Source organism: Salmo trutta, chromosome 16 (genome assembly GCF_901001165.1).
Source record: "Salmo trutta chromosome 16, fSalTru1.1, whole genome shotgun sequence".
Taxonomy (NCBI): Eukaryota; Metazoa; Chordata; class Actinopteri; order Salmoniformes; family Salmonidae; genus Salmo; species Salmo trutta.
Genome location: NC_042972.1, coordinates 20,324,122 through 20,344,896, shown reverse-complemented (window position 1 = coordinate 20,344,896; position 20,775 = coordinate 20,324,122). Strand labels below are relative to the sequence as shown.

Below are 20,775 nucleotides of genomic sequence, written 5' to 3'. Positions count from 1 at the left end.
GCCCCTCACACCAGGTAGGTAGCCCCTCACACCAGGTGGGTAGCCCCTCACACCAGGTGGGTAGCCCCTAACTCATCAACAGGTTCCCCATTTATGACTCAATGACATTTAAATAATGACCAAAGGGTCAGGTGCGACTAATGCAGGGCTTTCCCTTCCTCTAATACTGTGTGGGTGGTTGTGTGTGTGCCCGTGTCTGTGTGTTTCAGTTCCCTGCAGATGACGCTACATCACAGGCGGAGGTCTGCAATCGTGGCGCATGAGGCTAGTTCAGAGGAGGCCGAAGCCAAGGAGTCAAGAGCGGGGTCTGGAGTGGGGGCGGGGTCAGGGGCGGGGTCTGGAGCAGGCACATCCGAGACCAGTGAGCTCAGTACCTGTATTTCTGAATCAGTCTGCACCACAGAACCGTGAGTGTTAAGATGACTTAACATTATTAAGCTGCTATAAAGTCATATTAAAATGTATTAAGATAACACCATATTATTCAACTGATTTAGCAGACAGTTGTCATTATCTGGCCATGCTAGAAAGTATGTACATTGAAGGCAATAGTGACACACAGCCTGGGATTCCCTGTAAACAAACATGCAACTTTTGGATAATTATGATGTAGACATAAATCTGGCCATAACATGAATACTGGACATTTGCTGCGATCATGATTTTAATCTGTATGCCTCCGTTTCCCTCCAGGCTAGTGGTGCTGTCAGAGCAGCGCCCCCTAGCTACGTGGCTGTCTTACTGGATGTGGATGGTGCTGCTCCTCCTGGCTCTCTACTTCTTCCTGCTGGTGGGGTTCCTCCTCTGGGGTCTGAAGGTTCCACACCACAGCTCTAGCTTCTGACATCTCACTTCTGCTGCACTGCATCTCAGCTCTACACCACAGAGTTCTGGGATCCACGTTCTGAGATATAACTTAATAATATTTATGCCATTTAGCAGACGCTTTTATCCAAAGCAACTTACAGTCATGCATGCCGTGCATATTTTTACTTCTGTACCACTGAGGTCTAAGAACTGAATTCTGAGCTATGCACCACCACCAACTGAGATAAACTGGGCCTGGCTCTGTGAATGCAGGAGTTCCCATAGTGTGGTCTACAGTTGGGCTCTGCTCAACTACCGGAGTCTCTCGCTGTGCAGTGAGTTTAAGAGGGGTGAGAGTTAAGAATGTGCAGTAAACTCACTCCACAGCTAGCTTGAAATGTCACCAATGGATAGCAAACTGGATCCTTTTCTATAGCTCAATTGGTTGGTACAGTACGTTGTTGTCACGCCTACTCCCTCCCTCAGGCGCTTGATGTTGCCGGTCTACTAACCACTGGTACTTGCAACCCACATTGCGTACACCTGCTCCCCATCATTAAGCACACCTGGACTTCATCACTACCCTGATTACTCTCCCTTCATACAGCCCTCACCAACCTCAGTCATCAGGCAGTATGGGTTCTGTTTTCATGTCCAGACGCAGCGCTTATTTTGTAACACGCTATATTCATTATTAAACTCACCATCTGCAACTGCGTCCTGACTCCCTGCGTCGTCGTTGTTTAGGAGGGAGGTCGTGTGTTTGCGATCAGAGGATCACTTGTTCGAGCCCGTTATGGGGACAGGGACAGTGGAAGAAGCTGTACTGTTAGCAGCACACTGAAATCTGTTTTACTGGTGCTGTGACACAGATCTGCAGTTGGGCTCAGCTCAACGACTGGAGTCTCTCGCTGTGTAGTGAGTTTTAAGATGGCTGAGTGTAACAGAGATAAGAGCGTGCCGTAAGCTCACTCCACAGATAGCTTGAAATGTCACCAATGGCAGCACACTGACATAAGTTTCATATATAACCATCTTTTATCATAATAAATAGATTGGACAGTGAAGAGAAGACGGGAAACTAGGAAGAATGTGAGTCAGAAGTACAGTGGGCTGGCTTAGAATTGACTGACTGCTATGTGTGCTGGGGTCAACAGCACCAACCACTAGACCACACAGGCTACAAGATGACAATTCTTGTCACCACACAAACCAAACCTCTTTGTCTTCATCTAGGCACCCAAACACCACTGTGGCACCCAACCACCTCCGGATGACAAATCAGAGCAAGATTACTGAATTTATCAAACCAAGTGCTGTGATAAAAGTTTTTTGTTGTGCACTCTCAAACAATAGCATGATATATTTTTACTGTAATGGCTACTGTAGATTGGACAGTGCAGTTAGATTAACAAGAATTTAAGCTTTCTACACATATAAGACATGTCTATGTCCTGGAAAGTTGGATGTTACTACGTCATTCTAGTCACATTAGAGCCAGTTAGCAACAACCGTCCCGGTATAGGGACACTGATCTCATAGAGGTTGACATTAACCTGTTTATCCACTTGTCCTTCAGACAAGGAGGTGACTGAAAATGTTGTGGTGTTTGATGCAAGAAACCACTTTACAAAATAATATGCATTATTATTCCCATACCATTATTACAGAGAATCAGACAAATTATTCTACCCTCTGCCTGTTGGCTACTTAGCTTATTCAAGCCGGTCTCAAAATACATCACTGCCCCTTTTAAGACATTTTTATTTTATTTATCTGACTCCCTTTTCAAAAATGTCTAGAAATGTACACATTTTGTGCTCTTGAAGGAAACAAGCACTCCCCTATTGTTGACTACAAATTATAAGTGGGCTAAAAGCTCAGTAACTAGCAAAGGTTATGAATAAAATGTGCACACATGGCTACATGCAGCTCTTGCTTTGATCTCAAAACACTCACAATCACAGCTGTAAACACAGTCCAGTTCTAAGTAAATGGCACAGATCCATATATGGCAATGGTCTATTTATATATAGGCCTATTGCAGCTCTGATTGGTTATGCTGCACCGGCCTAGGTAGCATATGGGCTGAGTCATGTGCAATATAATCCTACTCCGATGGTATTTTAAACGCAAGTGCCCAGCAGGCCAGCCATTTCCATATTTGAACCATGAACCTAGTGTAGCCTTATGTGATATCGACTCCCCATTTTAGGGAATACAGCAGACTGTATGCAGTTTTAGTCACATGTTCAGCTCACCGGTTCATGTTTTGGTTCTTCAAGAACATGCTTTTCAAGAACTCCTAACCTGATAGTGGTAGGGTCTTGATCTGAGCCCTCAGTCCAGAGGGACACTGCAGCCAGAACTGACCAACTGTATGTAGGTACAAAACTACAACAGCAGTGGATGATGAGGTCATAGAGAAAGCGCTAGCACCCTCTTAATCTGTTGCAGGGCTTCTCTACTCCCTAAGATCTTCTTCATCCAGCTTTAGTTCAGGGTGTCCAGTGTTGCGCCTTATAAAACGTGTTCTATGGCAGAGCGAGGGGACTATCACAATCATAGAATTAGAAATGATGAATGTTGTCATGCATTTATATTTTAATAGGTGTCCAGAGTTAGGCCATAGGTCTTCAAACACTGTCACGCACACACACACACACACACACACACACACACACACACACACACACACACACACACATTATTGTCAATGCTAGTGCAGAGAGAATGCTTGCAGCTTGGTGTGAACCAGGACAGCTTTCATATCAGAGGGAGGAGATGGGTTGGAACTTACACATTATGATGTTCAGCAGGTGCCTAATTGTGTGTGGTATTGGGGTGATGGCGTCATGTTTAGGCTGTATATTATATACCCAGCCAAACAATGTGCAGCTGCAGTTGAGTACGCTGAAATATGAAACAGTTTGATGATTGTGTAAGATAGTATTATTATTTTGTTAAAGTAAACTCAGTTATTTTACATGGATTTCTGAATTGTGTGGAATAGAGAGCAATGGTAATGTCATTTTTGTAGGCACTAAATCCGCCATGGTTCGTAGAACATAGCCAGGGAAAATGTATGTATTTTTTGGAAGGTGTTTGGATACACGCCAGGGGATCTTATAGGTTTTGTTCTTTGAGATAATCTTCATCAGCTAAAGTCCCTTTTTGTGAATTTTGAAGCATTTCTGTAATAAAACCCCCCACATAATACACATCAAGGTCATGTTAACTGACTGATATTATCTCAAAGAACAAAACGTATAAGAGCTCATAAGCCTGTGTTAACCTCAGACCTTATTTTTGGCGTTTATTCGAAAACCCCATTCTTTCCCCAATAAGTTTAACCATAGGAATGGCTGAACGAACGAGAGGTAAAATCATACTGAGGTATGCTCAAATCTAGCGAGATCTATTTGTTATTTGTCATTTACCCAGTAACTAATCATATGTTTTCTGATTGGCTAAGGCATTAATGAAGTTGTAATAGCTTTATTGAGGCTGGAAGTCTTGAGGTTGATGGTGTTCAATGTGGTTTAACGGTTGAAGCTGTTAAATAGTTATTCGTCTCCGTACCATCCAGTCCTTGCTCCTACAGAAAGTAATCCATCCACCTGTACTCGGACCCTCAATGTACACATGGAAAGATACGAAAAGCCTACAGGGCAGGTATAATGCATTACAATGCGTGGCAAGAATTGGCATAAGCACTTATTACACCCATATAACAATGTAAGATGTAACATAAATATAGATAGATATTATCAACAATTTACTCAATGTATAATACTGCAAATACAAATGCGTGATACTATGACATAATACAATATTGAAAGCAATCATATAGTTATGTATGCACCCCCGGAATGCAATTACGTAGTTGAATAGTCTTGCCATAGGTTCACAATGAGGCCATCTAAAGCAAAATATGCCAATCTGGCAGGTTGCGGGTTGTTTTCCTATACAGTAAACTAGGACGTTGTCCACTGGCACTATACTGCATTGTCGCCAATAAACCGCGCAGGATGTGTTGGGAGACTGCAGAGCAAGTGATGGGAGGGCAAAACACGCCCCCTAGACGCTCGGCTGAAGTGTCCGTGTCTGCAGGGAAGAGGCAGGTAGGTCTATCGAGACCTCAAAAAGTGTCCGCTCGCTCCTCTCTGAAGCTAAGGTAAGAACAAATGGCCATTTTACTTTTCCATTCAGTTATTTAGATATCAAGACTTTGTTGTTGTGTCAGTGTTTTCTGTGTTTAGTCTAGGCTACATTATTAGAGAAAATAAAGTTGTTTGTAAAACATTTTTTTAAATAGAGCATGTTATATAATTGAAATGAAGTGCTATCTCTCGCTTCAAGTAATGAACCATTTACTGTAGTTTCATATGGGCATAGTTTTCGACATCCACCTGATTTATCCATGTATAAAAGGAATATCAACATTTTATGGACTATTGGATGGACGCTATCAGATGATCACCCGGATTCTTCCCACAGTGCTACTGGATATTATGAATGATCTGGAAAAGACGTTGTTTTATGGATTCATTTTCAACTGGACAAAGCTTACAAAAAGAAATCTGCATGGAATGGACACACTGCAAGCTCCATTTATGGATTCTCCCAAAATGGAATTCCACCATGGTCTACCTACACTTTCTGTGTTGCCTGATATATCTACTGATGGTAGCCTTTGTTTTTCAGATAGTAGGACTTTTCACCATCGTTATATTCTATGGCATTCAGAGAACTCAAGGGGGCCTAGGATACTTTTTTATTCAGATGCTGATTTAAAAATAAACAACCAGCTTGGTGAGAGTTTGAGGCACAACAACTGCCTCATGTGAAGGTCAGGATAATAAGTCGACCAAGTTTTGGGGCTTTGTCAGGGAATCAGCAGTAATCTGTTTCCTGAATTGGCAGAGAAAGGAGAGAGGGGGAGAGAGAGGGGGAGGGTAGAAAAGTAACCACTACTAGGCATTACAGCTGTAATCCTGCACCCCTTTGGGCCTTCTGTAAGTAATAGGTACAAACAAGCTTAGCCCAATCATGACTGACCTCATACTGAACATGCAAGCTTTATGTAAGGAAAACAGGGTTGTATACAAAATGAAGGTACCTAACAGAGATATCCACCAAAGCCGTGGTCCCCAAATTGTTTTTGTTTTGTGATCTACTTGAAGCCTTTCAAACTTTCTTGTGCCGACACGATGTGTCTAGCCAAATTAGTCCTAAGACGTGACCCAAGAGGAACTGGCTGTGACCTACCAGTGGGTCGGTCCCCAGTACCCACCCGCCATTTGTGAAACACTGGCCCAAAGTGTTCGGTCATGTTCTTTATGTGTGGTGAGGGTTGTCTTTACAAAAATGGATGTATATACATCTAAGACAGCCCAGTCTTAACGAGACAGAAGAGTAAACCTGCCTGTATGTTTTTGTTCCAGGAACCTGCAGTGACGACAACATGGGTCGCAAAGAAATAACCTGCAGTTGGAAGAAAGTCACCAACAACATCAGAGATGTGTTCGAATTCAAACAAGAGCTGGGATCGTAAGTACTTTGTCTGATATGATTAGAGCCTGGAGGGTTTTCCTAGCCAGGTCAGTGTTTAAAACCACCACTTAATCATTCTATGGGGACACTGAAGGCAAACCTTGGTGTCTAGGTTTTAATTTCATTTTAACTCTGTCTCTGTGCCTCAAGCCATTTAATGTGTTTTACGTTTATAACTCAAAGTACTTTTACTTTTGGGCAGGGCCCTCACGCACCCCAAAAACCTGAGGGGGCATAAAGTATGGCTGGGCGGTGGTCCAGAGGGGGCTAGGCCCCCTGTTGGGCAGTTGGAGAATTTAGCACTTTTCATACACCTGAAGCAGCTTTTTCCGACAATCTAGAGCCATAATCACTTTGATTAATTATATTCTATTTCTTTATATCTAAGCATACCTCTTGAGCTGTTTGTATCCTCCTGACTGGTGTTTTCTTTTTAAAGAAACTAAATAGGCTTCTCTGCATCTCTGCTAAAATCTGTGTAAAAGTTTAAAAGGATTGTGAATCTTATTCAGTACATTTAATAATTGCTTGCCAGCAGGCATGACAGCTAAAATAGTTAGACAAGCTAGCTATTCTAACTTGATTCATAGCCTGAAATGGCTTCTTGGTACTGTAGCTAGTTATGATGTTGGGATATTGGAAACCTATCTGGCCAACAACAAAAACATTTACTTAATAAATAAATACACAGTACCAGTCAAAAGTTTGGACACACCTACTCATTCCAGGGTTTTTCTTTATTTTTACTATTTTCTACATTGTAGAATAATAGTGGAGACATCAAAACTATGAAATAATACAAATGGAATCTTGTAGTAACCAAAAAACTGTTTCTTCAAGTGAAGTCGCAAACACCATCAAGCAGTGTGATGAAACTGGCTCTCATGAGGACCGCCACAGGAAAGGAAGACCCAGAGTTACTTCTGCTGCAGAGGATAAGTTCATTAGAGTTACCAGCCTCAGAAATTGCAGCACAAAAAAAATGCTTTACAGAGTTCAAGTAACAGACACATCTCAACATCAACTGTTCAGAGGAGACTGTGTGAATCATGCCTTCATGGTCGAATTTCTGCAAAGAAACCACTACTAAAGGACCCCAATAAGCAGAGACTTGCTTGGGCCAAAAAACACAAGCAATAGACATTAGACCGGAGTCCAAATTTGAGATTTTTGGTTCCAACCGCTGTGTCTTTGTGAGACGCAGAGTAAGTGAACGAAGATCTCCGCATGTGTGGTTCCCATCGTGAAGCATGGAGGAGGAGGTGTGATGGTGTGGGGGTGCTTTGCTGGTGACACTGTTTGTGATTTATTTCGAATTTAAGGCAAACTTAACCAACATGGCTACCACAGCATTCTGCAGCGATACCCCATCCCATCTGGTTTGCGCTTTGTTAGACTATCATTTGTTTTTCAACAGGACAATAACCCAACACACCTCCAGGCTGTGTAAGGGCTATTTGACCAAGAAGTAGAGTGATGGAGTGCTGCATCAGATGACCTGGCCTCCACAATCACCCGATCTCAACCCAATTGAGATGGTTCGGGATGAGTTGGACCGCAGAGTGAAGGAAAAGCAGCCAACAAGTGCTCAACATAGGTGGGAACTCCTTCAAGACTGTTGGAAAAGCATTCCAGGTGAAGCTGGTTGAGAGAATGCCAACAGTGTGCAAAGCTGTCATCAAGGCAAAGGGTGGCTACTTTGAAGAATCTAAAATCTAAAATCTATTTTGATTTGTTTAACACTTTTTTGGATACCACATGATTCCATATGTGTTATTTCATAATTTTGATGTCTTCACTATTGTTTTGCTTTTGGGATAATTCACATCATCTAATATGTAGAACCTACCTGGGTGATGCACGGCAGACATTTTGTGCTTGGTCGTTTTCAGTGGACCTTTGTTGCTGGGTAGCGACTCTTGTCAGCTTCTTAACTCAGACAAAAGGGCCATTATTACAGGATTGAGTGGATCTCCAGGAGACCTACTTTACCGGTTTCCAGAGAAGGATCCTAGTTTGGCACTATAATCCTGGACGGGCCTGAACATTCCACCCAGATTATCAGATTATCAGGACCCAGGTCAGGGCAGGTCTTCTTTATCAACTGAAGTGGAATACTTGGCGCTCACACAATACAGCCTCTCTCTCTTTAGATACGGTTCAACTAGGACCCAAGTACAGACAATTCTTTAGAGATTTTTGAGATGAGATAGCAACAGTAACCAAAAGAGGACAGGACATTGCAAAATGTAGTAAAAAATGTTAACCAATATCTGCCCAGTGTGTGAGCGTACATGTTTGGTTGTGTGTTTGTGCCTGAGTGTGTGCTTGTCTGTGTGTGTGTGCGGCAATAATAACAACAATAATAACAATAATGATAATAATAATCATGGATAAAGATAGCAATAAATAGGGTGGAGGAGTTAAGTGCGGGTAGGTGTGGTGCGTGGGCGTGTGCATGTGTTAGTATTCGTTTTTGCAGTGTTTCCCCTAGGATTTATTTCAGCATATAGGGAAAACACTGGTGTTGTGTGTGTGTTTATACATTAAGCCCATGTGTTTGAATGTACAGTATGTGTGGGGTATAAGAGGGCTTTATGACTGTTTCAGAGTTTGTTGTGCTTTGCCAAATAAAATAGAAGAAACGGCATTGTCCAGTTGTCCACACAATGCTAATATCTGCAGAGTGAGAGTGGTATGTCTGCTGGCCCCTGGCCCCTGGCCTGTTTATCTGAGCCTCCTGCTCAACTCATCAGCCTCTCCTCAAGCAGCTTATACTCCAGAACATCCCTGGCTGTGAATGAGAGGCTGACGTTGAGCGAGAGGTGTGAGCCAGGAAGGTGAGCAATGACGTCATTCCAGCTCAGGAACATCCTACCTCTGTTATAGGATTAGGGGCCTGGGATTGTGTGTCTGTGTGTTTACTGTGTGAGTTTAAGTATCTGTATGTGTGTGTTCATCAGACCTGGGTTCAATTAGTATCATTTTCTTTCAAATACGTTAAGTGTCTGATGGAGCCTTTTAGGAGTATTAGATGAGAGGAATTTGCACTTTTGGAACTAGTATATTGGTCCCATTTTGCCAGGAAGCGAAGTGGCAAGCTCAGTCAAAGTGTTTGAAAGAAAACAAATAGTGCAGTATTTGAACCCATGCCTAGTTGTGTCTGTCTGTATGTCTGTCTCTCCCAGACAGTGATGTCTTTGGGCAGAAACACACTCATTGCATCAGTATCACAGGTGTCGGAATGTGACAGTCAGGCCCAGAGTGTCTGCTGAACAGAGGATTACCCTCACCTTTACCTTCAAACAGAGAAATCAGCAGATGGAGGGTAGATCCATTTTGAGGCTTAGGATCCTTTTGGCTCCCTCCCACACATTAACACTAACTTCTCTCCTGATGTCATGTTATGGCTGGGGTGTTTGTTTGGTCTGACGAAGAAACAACCCACCCACAGCCTGCTCAGGGTTCATCCAGGGTTGACTGTGCCAGATCAGACAAACGTACACAATGAACAAATGAAGACCACAATGGAAATAAGCCTCCGGGCTTTATTGTGTTTTTATCGGCAATCATTTTTTATGTATGTTATGTTGTCTCCCGCTTGAGCAGACTACTACTTTTAATGATCTAATCAGTTCAATCAATCAATCAATCATTTCAGGGTTCCCTGTCCTGAGCTTCAGGCTGGGTTATGTAAAGTGCTTGACCACTAGTCCTACCCTGCTGCTATTCACAGGCCTCAGGAGCACAGGCCTCAGGAGCACAGGCCTCAGGAGCACAGTCCTCAGGAGCACAGGCCATACCTGAGCCTCTATCTGGGATACCCTCGTCTCATTCCTAGCTGTGTGTCAGCTATGAGCCTGGCTAGTGAGGCTGGGTGGTGGTGACTCCACCTACAGCACATAGCGTTAGGTAGCCTAGCTGTTAGAGTGTTGAGAACCAGAGCCGATAACTTGGAAAAATCTATTGATGTACCCTTGAGCAAGGGACTTAACCCTAATTCCCTCCAGGGGCGCCTTACTTCTACTACTACTACTAACCTTTTTCTCTGTCTGTCTGTGTGGGTGTGTAGGGGTTCGTTCTCCGAGGTGTTTTTGGTGCGAGAGAAGAAGACAGGAAACCTGTACGCCCTGAAGTGTCTGAAGAAAAAACACCTCAGCTGTAGCAACCTGGAGAACGAGATCACTGTGCTGAAGAAGTGAGTACACGCATGCACACACACACGCTCATACTCTTACACACTCTCACGCCTGAACAAGTTAACATCATATATCTCTCAATCTTCCTCTCAGGATAAGGCATGACAATGTGATTGGACTGGAAGATTTCTATGAGACTCAGACACACTATTACCTCGTCATGCAGCTGTGAGTGCAAACCATTATCACTACATAAGCTAAATACATGTATTAGCCTACAGATAAATGTTACTATTTTAGAGAACTTGCTGTATTAGTCGGGTGTTTAATAAGGGTTGTAAATGCTGGTGATGAGAATGGTGATGATGATTATGCTGATGATGATGATGGTGATGCTGATGATGATGATGTTTATGGTGATGACGAGGATGTTTATGGTGATGATGCGGATGATGATGGTGAATATGGTGGGGAGATTCTGGTGTGTGTGTGTTCTTTCCTAGGGTGTCTGGTGGAGAGCTCTTTGACCGTATCATAGATCGGGGGGTGTACACAGAGAAGGACGCCAGCCAGCTGGTCCGCCAAGTACTGCAAGCTGTCAACTACCTTCACGAGAACAGCATAGTGCACAGGGACCTCAAGGTATGTTACACACACACAGTCAACATACCTGGTAGAGTGAGGGTCAAAGTACATTTTAATGTAGCTAAAAAGTAAATAAATAATATACAATTTGCCACTCCAAACATATTTCATACACGTTACTATATCATCAGTGGTGTATTGGAGGGTAAACACACATTTATGCGTTTACCCACTTTTTACTAGAAAATGCATTGAAAGTATAGGGAGCGTTACTTTACTCACAGCGAACAGCGAACCCATCTATTTTTTGTATACCATGTTGAGAGAATAGTTCCTCTGCTGCTTGTTGACCCTCTCCCCCTCTCTCTCCCTGTGTGTGAGAGCAGCCAGAGAACCTGCTATACTTCGACTCACACGAGAACTCCAAGATCATGATCAGTGACTTCGGCCTGTCCAAGATGTCTGACCACGGAGTGATGTCCACAGCCTGTGGCACGCCAGGATATGTTGGTAAGAGTGTGTGTGTGTCAAATCAAATCAAATTTGTCACATGCGCCAAACAGGTGTAGACTTTACCGTGAAATGCTTGCTTACGAGCCCTTCCCAATGATGCAGAGGGCTCGTAAGCAAGCATTTCACGGTAAAGTCTACACTGTTGTATTCAACACATGTGACAAATGCGATTTGATTTAATGCAGATGTGCAGCAAGTGTGTGTTAGATGGTTGGTCATTGAAATAGAGAGTAAAGCTTCATTGCGCAGCTAGAGAGTATTAGCATGGTATCTAACCCTATGTATATTTGATCCTCTACAGCCCCTGAAGTTCTGGCTCAGAAACCCTACAGCAAGGCAGTGGACTGCTGGTCCATAGGAGTCATCACATACATCCTGTGAGTGCCTATCTAGGACTTCTAGATCTATATCTGCCAGCACCTCTTCTCAACCCTTTCATAGTATCAGGATGACTGCATTGTGAGATGGTATTTCTATATCACTTTTGGGAAAAGTTATTGTAATTCTATGATGAATTCTGTGTTAACTCTGTAAAAACGACTGTTTGTTCTCTCTCTCTCTCTGTGTTAACTCTGTAAAACGACTGTATGTTCCCTCTCTCTCTCTGTGTTAACTCTGTAAAACAACTGTTTGTTCCCTCTCTCTCTCTGTGTTAACTCTGTAAAACAACTGTTTGTTCCCTCTCTCTCTGTGTTAACTCTGTAAAACGACTGTATGTTCCCTCTCTCTCTCTGTGTTAACTCTGTAAAACGACTGTTTGTTCCCTCTCTCTCTCTGTGTGACAGGCTGTGTGGCTACCCTCCGTTCTTCGAGGACAACGAGACACGTCTGTTCGCTAAGATTATGAGGGCCGACTACACTTTCCACTCACCCTTTTGGGATGACATATCTGAGTCAGGTAAGACAAATACCACCACATCAACAACAACAACAAGGGTATTTAAAGTGGAACTGACAGCATTTTAGCAACATGAAATCTTATTAAAATCTGTTCATATACACCTCCAAGTAGAATATGACACCTTTTTTTTTACATTTTCTGACAAGAGAGCACTTAGATATGGTCGTTTTCATTAATTCATAGAATGTTTGGGAATGACGTTGTAATGAGTACGATGGGAGACAGAGAGCTGGTTTCAAGCGCAGGGCGCAGCAGGTGTTTATTATTAAAGGACCACAGGAGGAGGCAGGTAGCTGGGTCCAGGGGCAGGCAGAAGGTCATACACAGGGGTCCAAAAAGGTAACAGTACAGGCAGGGTAAAGGCTAGTAACGTAGTCCGGGAAATCAGGCAAGAGGTTGATGTCAGGAAATCTGATAGGCAAAAGTACAGGCAGGGAGGTGTCGTTAGTGAGGATGGCCAAAAACTAGGATACACGGGAGGACTAATACGGAAATAAACAGAGCTCCAAATAGAATGTGTACCAAAACAAACAATACCTCACAGAGATGGGGTGCAAAGAACTGAACTAAATAGTGTGTGTAAATGACATACAGGTGTGTGAACAGGTGATCAGAATTCAGGTGAATGGGATCTGGAGAGTGAGCTGCATTCAGGGGATCTATGTGTTTGAGAGTGTGAGCTGGAAAGTGAGCTGCGTTCAGGGGATCTATGTGTTTGAGAGTGTGAGCTGGAAAGTGAGCTGCGTTCAGGGGATCTATGTGTTTGAGAGTGTGAGTTGGAAGCAGATGTTACAAACGTAGAGTAAGGCATTTGTGAAAATTCTATAGCAATATAGAGTGTGAAAGCGTCCGTGCGTTTGGACACTAATAGACACTGCAGGAAATAAAACCGAATAAAAACATCTGTCCTGTCCAGAGTCTACGCAGACCGGATTCTACGCAGACAGGTGCGCCATAGCCAATCAGAGCTACAGTAGGCCAATGTGCAAATAAGCCATTTGCCACACGGGTCTGCCATCATTCACTCTGAGCTGGATTGTGTGTTTACAGGCAATAGCAACAGCGCAACTTTAGATCATTAGAACCCACAAAATACACCTGAATGGATTTCTGCAAATATGTAAATACCACGAGAGTCCTACATTTGAGAACTTCACAATACTAGTGATCAAACAACCATGAAAAGGTAGGCTATCTCTCCCTCAGTTCTCTATGTACATCAACAAGATCAGCAATTAATGCTATCTATGGCAAGATGAGCTAAAATCTATTGAGGGAACATTAGATAAACCCTCTCAAACTTTTTCAGCTAGTTGCCCATCAACTAGTTGCCCATAAATGATGGGGAATAGTAGCCTGCTCGTCCTTCTGCCGCTTGCCTGCCAATGCATGCTTGTCCAAACCCACTTTTTTGACAACTGAATGAGAACTTGCCTGCCTGCCCATTTGATCGATGCCAAATACATTTGATTGACAACTAAGAGGTATGCTAACTGTGGATAACAGTCGTTCAAGTTCAGCATACTGTAGCTAGCTAGCTAGCAAAGCGATTCACATTTCTCGCTAGTTAACCAAATGACACCTGCAGCAGCTCTAGCTGTAGCCAACAAAAAATGATATGAGGGGGAAAAGTCGGCACTCACCCACTCCTCCAATGACATGACATCCTCCCAGCAGCTAGCTAGCTAGCCAACTAACGTTAGAGTCTGTGTTTTTAGCTTGCTAAATAAATAGCTTGCTACATAAAAAGATAGCCCAGGGCTGTCAAACTCAATCAGCGCACAGACCATATAAAAAACAGCAACTTTGCAGGCTAGACATTTCAACAACAAAAAATCCAACCGCGACCCAAACTGCCCATTGTTTAATTAGAAAAAAATATGACCCTTTTATAATATGTACATAGTAGGGCCCTACCTGACTAAAAAAATTATTGTTAGACCGAAAGTCATCTGTTCTTTTGACCAATCGATTACACGAATGTGTATTTTTTCCATATATAGACACACCCTATGTGTTTTAATAAAATCAACTATATGCATTGAGCTTGTCCAATGCTTAAGCTTATGGTTTGATGCCTCAAGAGGGCGCCAGAGATCTAGATAACCAGAAGAAAACTGATCCAACTATTCTCCTCCCGCTTCTGCTGACTTTTGCAGATTCTGCTATTACTCTCCTGAAGTTGTCGGTTATAGCCTACATGAGGAGTCTGCAACCTTTCTCATGTGAAATGTCATTTTATCTTACCATTTCTACTGTTCTGCGTGCCAGTTATGGTGTTCATATGCTTATTTTTGTGAAACAGTTTAATTTAATTTATAATAAGATCACATATCAAAATCATTGTCATGTGGTTAATCAAAATTCTATCCAAATCTAAATGAAAATGATACAAACATAAAAAGTAACTTCTATTGGCATTGCCAACTATGTATAAATAGCCTACATAAAGCTGACAAATAAAAACATTGCAGCCTGCAGGTAGAAAATATCCAGATTAAAAATAAATATCCTATAAATCACATTGGCTACACATGGCCTATCTGCAACGAAATTTGAAACATTGTGTCAACTATTAACTTGGGTCAGGCCCGAAGCTTGCACAACATTGTATAAAATATTCTGGGCCCTCAGTTTCCCATGCCAGTAAGCTCAGGACAGACACAGCTGTAGTGTCACAGTTGTCTTCATGAATGGACCAAGGCGCAGCAGGTATGTGAATACTCATGGTTATTTATTACCAAAAAAAGGAGTAGAACATCCACTTGAAAAACCCAATGACGGTGACAACAGTAGCAGTTTTACAGGCTATACACGCAGTGTAAAAACAACCACCCACAACCCCAAAGAAAAACACACACACCTACATAGGACACAACTATACTCACCTGCCTTCAATTGGAAGTCCCAATCATCCAAACAAACATTCCCAACACAAACATGCCACGTCCTGACCCCAAAACTAAAACACTAGCTCCATCTGCTGGTCAGGACGTGACATGTAGGCTATTTGCGCAAGAGATAAGAAGCAGTGCTTGACTTGGGAAGAAGCTCACCGGAGCTGAGTACTGGCACCTGAAATGTTCTACTGCTTGAGCTCCTCTTCCTCTTATAAAATATTAGCTCAAAAGTATTGTGGAGCTCCTGCACCTAAATATAAACAGTACCAGCACCCAAAATTAGTACCTGAACCTATTTCAGTCCAAGTCCAGCACTGCTAAGCCTTTTTTATGACGTTTCCACTGGATCAGACCATGACATTTTTCCCTTTCATGCTGAGGGATTACCGAAAGGGAGAGAGCTGGAAAGATTTTTCAAATACATTGAGGAACTATTATAATTCTCAATGGATGAAAAAACAGACATAGTTTGCTTTCTGTTTGAGGTGAAGAAAACATTACTTTGAAAAGCTCCACAGGTCATTAGTGGTGGTGCGTTAAGCCAATCTTTATCTTTTCTTTATTTTTTACTATTTTCTACAATGTAGAATAATAGTGAAGACATCAGAACTATAAAATAACACATATGGAATCATATGGAATAACACAAATATAAAATCATAGACTTAATTATAATATAATAAACACACAGAAATACGAGCCTTAGATCATTATTATGGTCAAATCTGGAAACTATCATTTAGAAAACAAAACGTTTATTCTTTCAGTGAAATACAGAACCGTTCCGTATTTTATCGAACGGGTGGCATCCATAAGTCTAAATGTTGCTGTTACATTGCACAACCTTCAATGTTATGTCATAGTTATGTAAAATTCAGGCAAATTAATTACGGTCGTTGTTAGGAAGAAATGGTCTTCACACAGTTTGCAACGAGCCAGGCGTCCCAAACTGCTGCATATACCCTGACTCTGCTTGCACAGAACGCAAGAGAAGTGACACAATTTCCCAAGTTAATATTGCCTGCTAACATGAATTTATTTTACCAAAATATGCAGGTTTAAAAAAATATACTTGTGTATTGATTTTAAGAAAGGCATTGATGTTTATGGTTTGGTACTTTGATGCAACGACAGTGCTTTTTTCGCGAATGTGCTTGTTAAATCATCCCCCGTTTGGCGAAGTAGGCTGTGAGTCGATGATAAATGAACAGGCACCACATTGATAATTTGCAACGCTTGACAAGCTAGTTAAACTAGTAATATCATCAACCATGTGTAGTTAACTAGTGATTATGTTAAGATTGATTGTTTTTTATAAGATAAGTTTAATGCTAGACAGCAACTTACCTTGGCTCCTTGCTGCACTCGCGTAACAGGTGGTCATACAGTCTCCTCGTGGAGTGCAATGTAATCAGCGTCCAAAAATGCTGATTACCGATTGTTATGAAAACGTGAAATCGGCTGTAATTAATCGGCCAGCCTCTAGTGGGAACCACACAATATAGACTTGGTCTTTTACCAAATAGGGCTATCTCTGTATACTACCCCTACCTTGTCATAACTGATTGGCTCAAACGTGTTAAGAAGGAAAGAGATTCCACAAATTAACTTTTTAACAAGGCACACCTGTTAATTGAAATGCATTCCAGGTGACTACCTCATGAAGCTGGTTGAGAGAATGCCAAGAGTGTGCAAAGCCATCATCAAGGCAAAGGGTGGCTACTTTGAAGAATCGCAAATATAAAATATATTTTGATTTGTTTAACACTTTCTTGTTTACTATATGATTCCATATGTATTATTTCATAGTTTTGATGTCTTCACTATTATTCTACAATGTAGAAAATAGTAAAAAATAAAGAAAAACCCTTGAATGAGTAGGTGTGTCCAAACTTTTGACTGGTACTGTATATATTAAAGATATTAATAATTTTTAGAAGGCTGAAAGTTCCATGTCATTTGTTGATGTTTCTGTCTGTCTCTGTTTCCATAGCGAAAGACTTCATCCGGAACATGATGCAGAAGCACCCTAACAAACGGTTCACCACAGAACAAGCCCTCAGACACCCCTGGTGAGTCACACACACAGATCCAGGATCAGCCTATCCTCTGCTCATCTTAACTACAACCTTCAGAGGAGGAAAACAGAAAACTGACCTCAGATCTGTGTCTAGGTAGCTCACTCTTTCCTGTTTATTACTTGTTCCTGGTGACCCTATTAATGTAATTTCCTGTTGCAGGATCATTGGAAAGACGGCGAGGGATCAGAACATCTATGAATCAGTCAGCATGCAGATCCAGAGGAACTTTGCCAAGTCCAAATGGAGGGTGAGCAACATATGAGGCGACATACAGTATGCTAGCATACATACATTTATTATATTATTATTATTAACAAAACCCGATTATTTATACAAACATATGAATGCTAATATTCCTGTGTGTTTGTGTGTGTTACAGCAAGCCTTCAACGCCACAGCAGCCATCAAACATATGAAGAAGCTGCAGTTGGCCCACGCCGACCCCGACGCCCCTCTCCCTCCCATCCCCGCCATAGCCATCAACCCCTGCAACTCCCAGAATCCCCTGCGGGGTGTCAACAACATCACCACAGAGGACGTTGACGCCACCGGCAACCTCCCGATCCCAGTGTGTCACATGACCCCTCCAGAGGCACAGTACCGGGGCCTGAGAGCCAGTCACAGCGAGCCCATGCACGCACCGGTCGTCATGGAGACATATAATGCAGAGAATTGCTCCTCATTCACGGCAGCTAAGAGGTGAGTCCAAGTGGACTGAGTGGAGGGGAATGTATCTTTCGGGGGGATTCAGATATGTCCACTAAGTGTAGAATCTGTGGTTCTGAAGGCTCTGCTTTTAATGTCGTGTTTCAGCTGTGACGCCATGGACAGGGCGACCAATAGGAATGGCCAGATGATGCAGACTGGGGTGTGTTCTGTCATGTGATTGGTTGATTAGCCTGAGGATCAATTCAACTACGTCAAGGTAAATTGGTCTCATATAGACAATGCATGTTCATTTGAAAACACTCATGCACACAATAAACAAAATACAGAGAGATAAGTTCATAGGAAAACACCCAACTTTCTCACAGTAATTATATGAATCTTCATGTGAACCCCCCCCTCCAGTGTTTCTGCAGTGTTGCAGTCAAGAAGTTTGAGCCACTCCTTGCTGCTCTACAGGTGTCTGTCTGCTGCCTCCTGATGGTTCATTTCTGTAGTGCTCTTTTGAGATTTCCAGGGGCCCATAGCAAGGACCCAGGGCCCGAACCTTCTCCAGAGGAGAACACAGGAAGACCTGGGGTTCATACCCAATTACAGTGCAGTACATTTACACTCACGCACAAATGTATGCACTCACACACACAAATGCAAACTTTAATTTCTCTGACCCAAGCTACTGTCGATGAAGCTTTAGAAGTGTACATTCTGTCCTTCTATCTCAACAGAAACATATATATATTTTAAGTATTCAAAAATATGCAGTACCAGTCAAACATTTGGACACACTTACTCATTCAAGGGTTTTTCTTTATTTTTTACTATTTTCTACATTGTAGAATAATAGTGAAGATGTCAAAACTATGAAATAACACATATGGACTCATGTAGTAACCAAAAAAAGTGTTATACAAATCAAAACATATTTTGCGCACTCTTGACATTCTCTCAACCAGCTTCACCTGGAATGCTTTTCCAACAGTCTTGAAGAAGTTCCCACATATGCTGAGCACTTGTTGGCTGCTTTTCCTTCACTCTGCGGTCCAAATCATCCCAAATCATCTCATTTGGGTTGAGGTCGGGTGATTGTGGAGTCCAGGTCATCTGATGCAGCACTCCATCACTCTCCTTCTTGGTCAAGTAGCCCTGTCACAGCCTGGAGGTGTGTTTTGGGTCATTGTCCTGTTGAAAACAAATGATAGTCCCACTAAGCGCAAACCAGATGGGATGGCGTATCGCTGCAGCATGCTCTGGTAGCCATGCTGGTTAAGTGTGCCTTCAATTCTAAATAAATCACTGACTGTGTCACCAGCAAAGCATCATCACACCTCCACCTCCATTCTTCACAGTGGGAACCACACATGCAGAGAGCATCCGTTCACCTACTCTGCATCTCACAAAGACACGGCGGTTGGAACCAAAAATCTCAAATTTGGACTCATCAGACCAAAGGACAGATTTTCACCGGTCTAATGTCCATTGCTAGTGTTTCTTGGCCCAAGCAAGTCTCTTCTTCTTATTGGTGGCCTTTAGTAATGGTTTCTTTGACCATGAAGGTATGATTCACACAGTCTCCTCTGAACAGTAGATGTTGAGATGTGTCTGTTACTTGAACTCTGTGAAGAATTTATTTGGGCTGCAATTTCTGAGGCTGGTAACTCTAATGAACTTATCCTCTGCAGCAGAGGTAACGCAGGGTCCTCATGAGAGCCAGTTTCGTCATAGCGCTTGATGGTTTTTGTGACTGCACTTGAAGAAACGTTTAATGTAACTGCATTCCAGGTGACTACCTCATGAAGCTGGGTGAGTGAATGAAAAGAGTGTGCAAAGCCGTCATCAAGGCAAAGGGTGGCTACTTTGAAGAATCTAAAATATATTTTTATTTGTTTAACACTTTTTTGGTTATTACATGATTCCATATGTGTTATTTCATAGTTTTGATGTCTTCACTATTATTCTACAATGTAGAAAATAGTCAAAAGAAAGAAAAACCCTGGAATGAGTAGGTGTGTCCAAACTTTTGCCTGATACTGAATTTGCAACGTATAATTGTTTATGACTAATGCTTATTGAAACAAATGTACTTTTATTGATATATATATATATATATATATAAGTACATTTGTTTCAATAAGCATTAGTCATAAACAATTATACGTTGCAAATACAGTACCAGGCAAAAGTTTGAACACACAAACTCATTCAAGGGTTTTTCTTTCTTCAATGACAATGACATGATATATATATATATATACTGAACACTTCTTTTTGCTGATATGATAGCTGTGACAGCTAGATTCTATCTCATTAATTAATTGCCTTTGGCTACTTTATGTATTGTTGTCTGAACTGAATCAAGCTCTGTTGTTCTTTCACTCACATCTGAAACGAATAATGGAGTCTTCTGTTTCTGGAGAAACCAGAGTCTTCTGTCTCTGGAGAAACCAGAGTCCTCTGTCTCTGGAGAAACCAGAGTCCTCTGTCTCCAGAGAAACCAGAGTCCTCTGTCTCTGGAGAAACCAGAGTCCTCTGTCTCTGGAGAAATCAGAGTCCTCTGTCTCTGGAGAAACCAGAGTCCTCTGTCTCTGGAGAAACCAGAGTCTTCTGTCTCTGGAGAAACCAGAGTCCTC

At 42.1% G+C, this 20,775-nt stretch overlaps 1 protein-coding gene and 1 long non-coding RNA gene across 3 annotated transcripts; both read left to right on the top strand.

The window, feature by feature from the left end:
* Positions 1-331: 331 nt before the first annotated feature.
* Positions 332-1,525, top strand: LOC115149857 (uncharacterized). Its single transcript, XR_003866984.1, has 2 exons — positions 332-407; positions 694-1,525. It is a non-coding gene; the product is annotated as an uncharacterized LOC115149857 (long non-coding RNA).
* Positions 1,526-4,679: 3,154 nt separating this feature from the next.
* LOC115150276 (calcium/calmodulin-dependent protein kinase type 1D) lies at positions 4,680-18,941 on the top strand. Of its 2 annotated transcripts, XM_029693390.1 has the most exons (13): positions 4,680-4,984; positions 6,255-6,360; positions 10,436-10,561; positions 10,656-10,730; positions 11,006-11,144; positions 11,474-11,597; positions 11,902-11,977; positions 12,386-12,498; positions 17,395-17,473; positions 17,642-17,729; positions 17,862-18,181; positions 18,296-18,407; positions 18,554-18,941. In XM_029693390.1, the coding sequence occupies exons 2-12, from the start codon at positions 6,275-6,277 to the stop codon at positions 18,366-18,368; spliced, it is 1,299 nt and encodes a 432-aa protein (XP_029549250.1). In that variant the 5' UTR covers positions 4,680-4,984; positions 6,255-6,274; the 3' UTR covers positions 18,369-18,407; positions 18,554-18,941. The 2 variants fall into 2 exon arrangements, with proteins under 2 accessions (XP_029549250.1, XP_029549251.1); XM_029693391.1 differs by lacking the exons at positions 4,680-4,984; positions 6,255-6,360 and having other exon boundaries at positions 10,440-10,561; positions 10,978-11,144.
* The last annotated feature ends 1,834 nt before the right edge of the window (positions 18,942-20,775 follow it).

Excerpts from the sequence above, each read along its gene's own strand:
- LOC115150276 (XM_029693390.1), top strand. The coding sequence starts at position 6,275 with ATGGGTCGCAAAGAAATAACCTGCAGTTGGAAGAAAGTCACCAACAAC. Across the intron at positions 10,731-11,005 it reads TATTACCTCGTCATGCAGCT|GGTGTCTGGTGGAGAGCTCT; the intron begins GTGAGTGCAAAC and ends GTTCTTTCCTAG. Across the intron at positions 17,474-17,641 it reads CAAGCCCTCAGACACCCCTG|GATCATTGGAAAGACGGCGA; the intron begins GTGAGTCACACA and ends TTCCTGTTGCAG.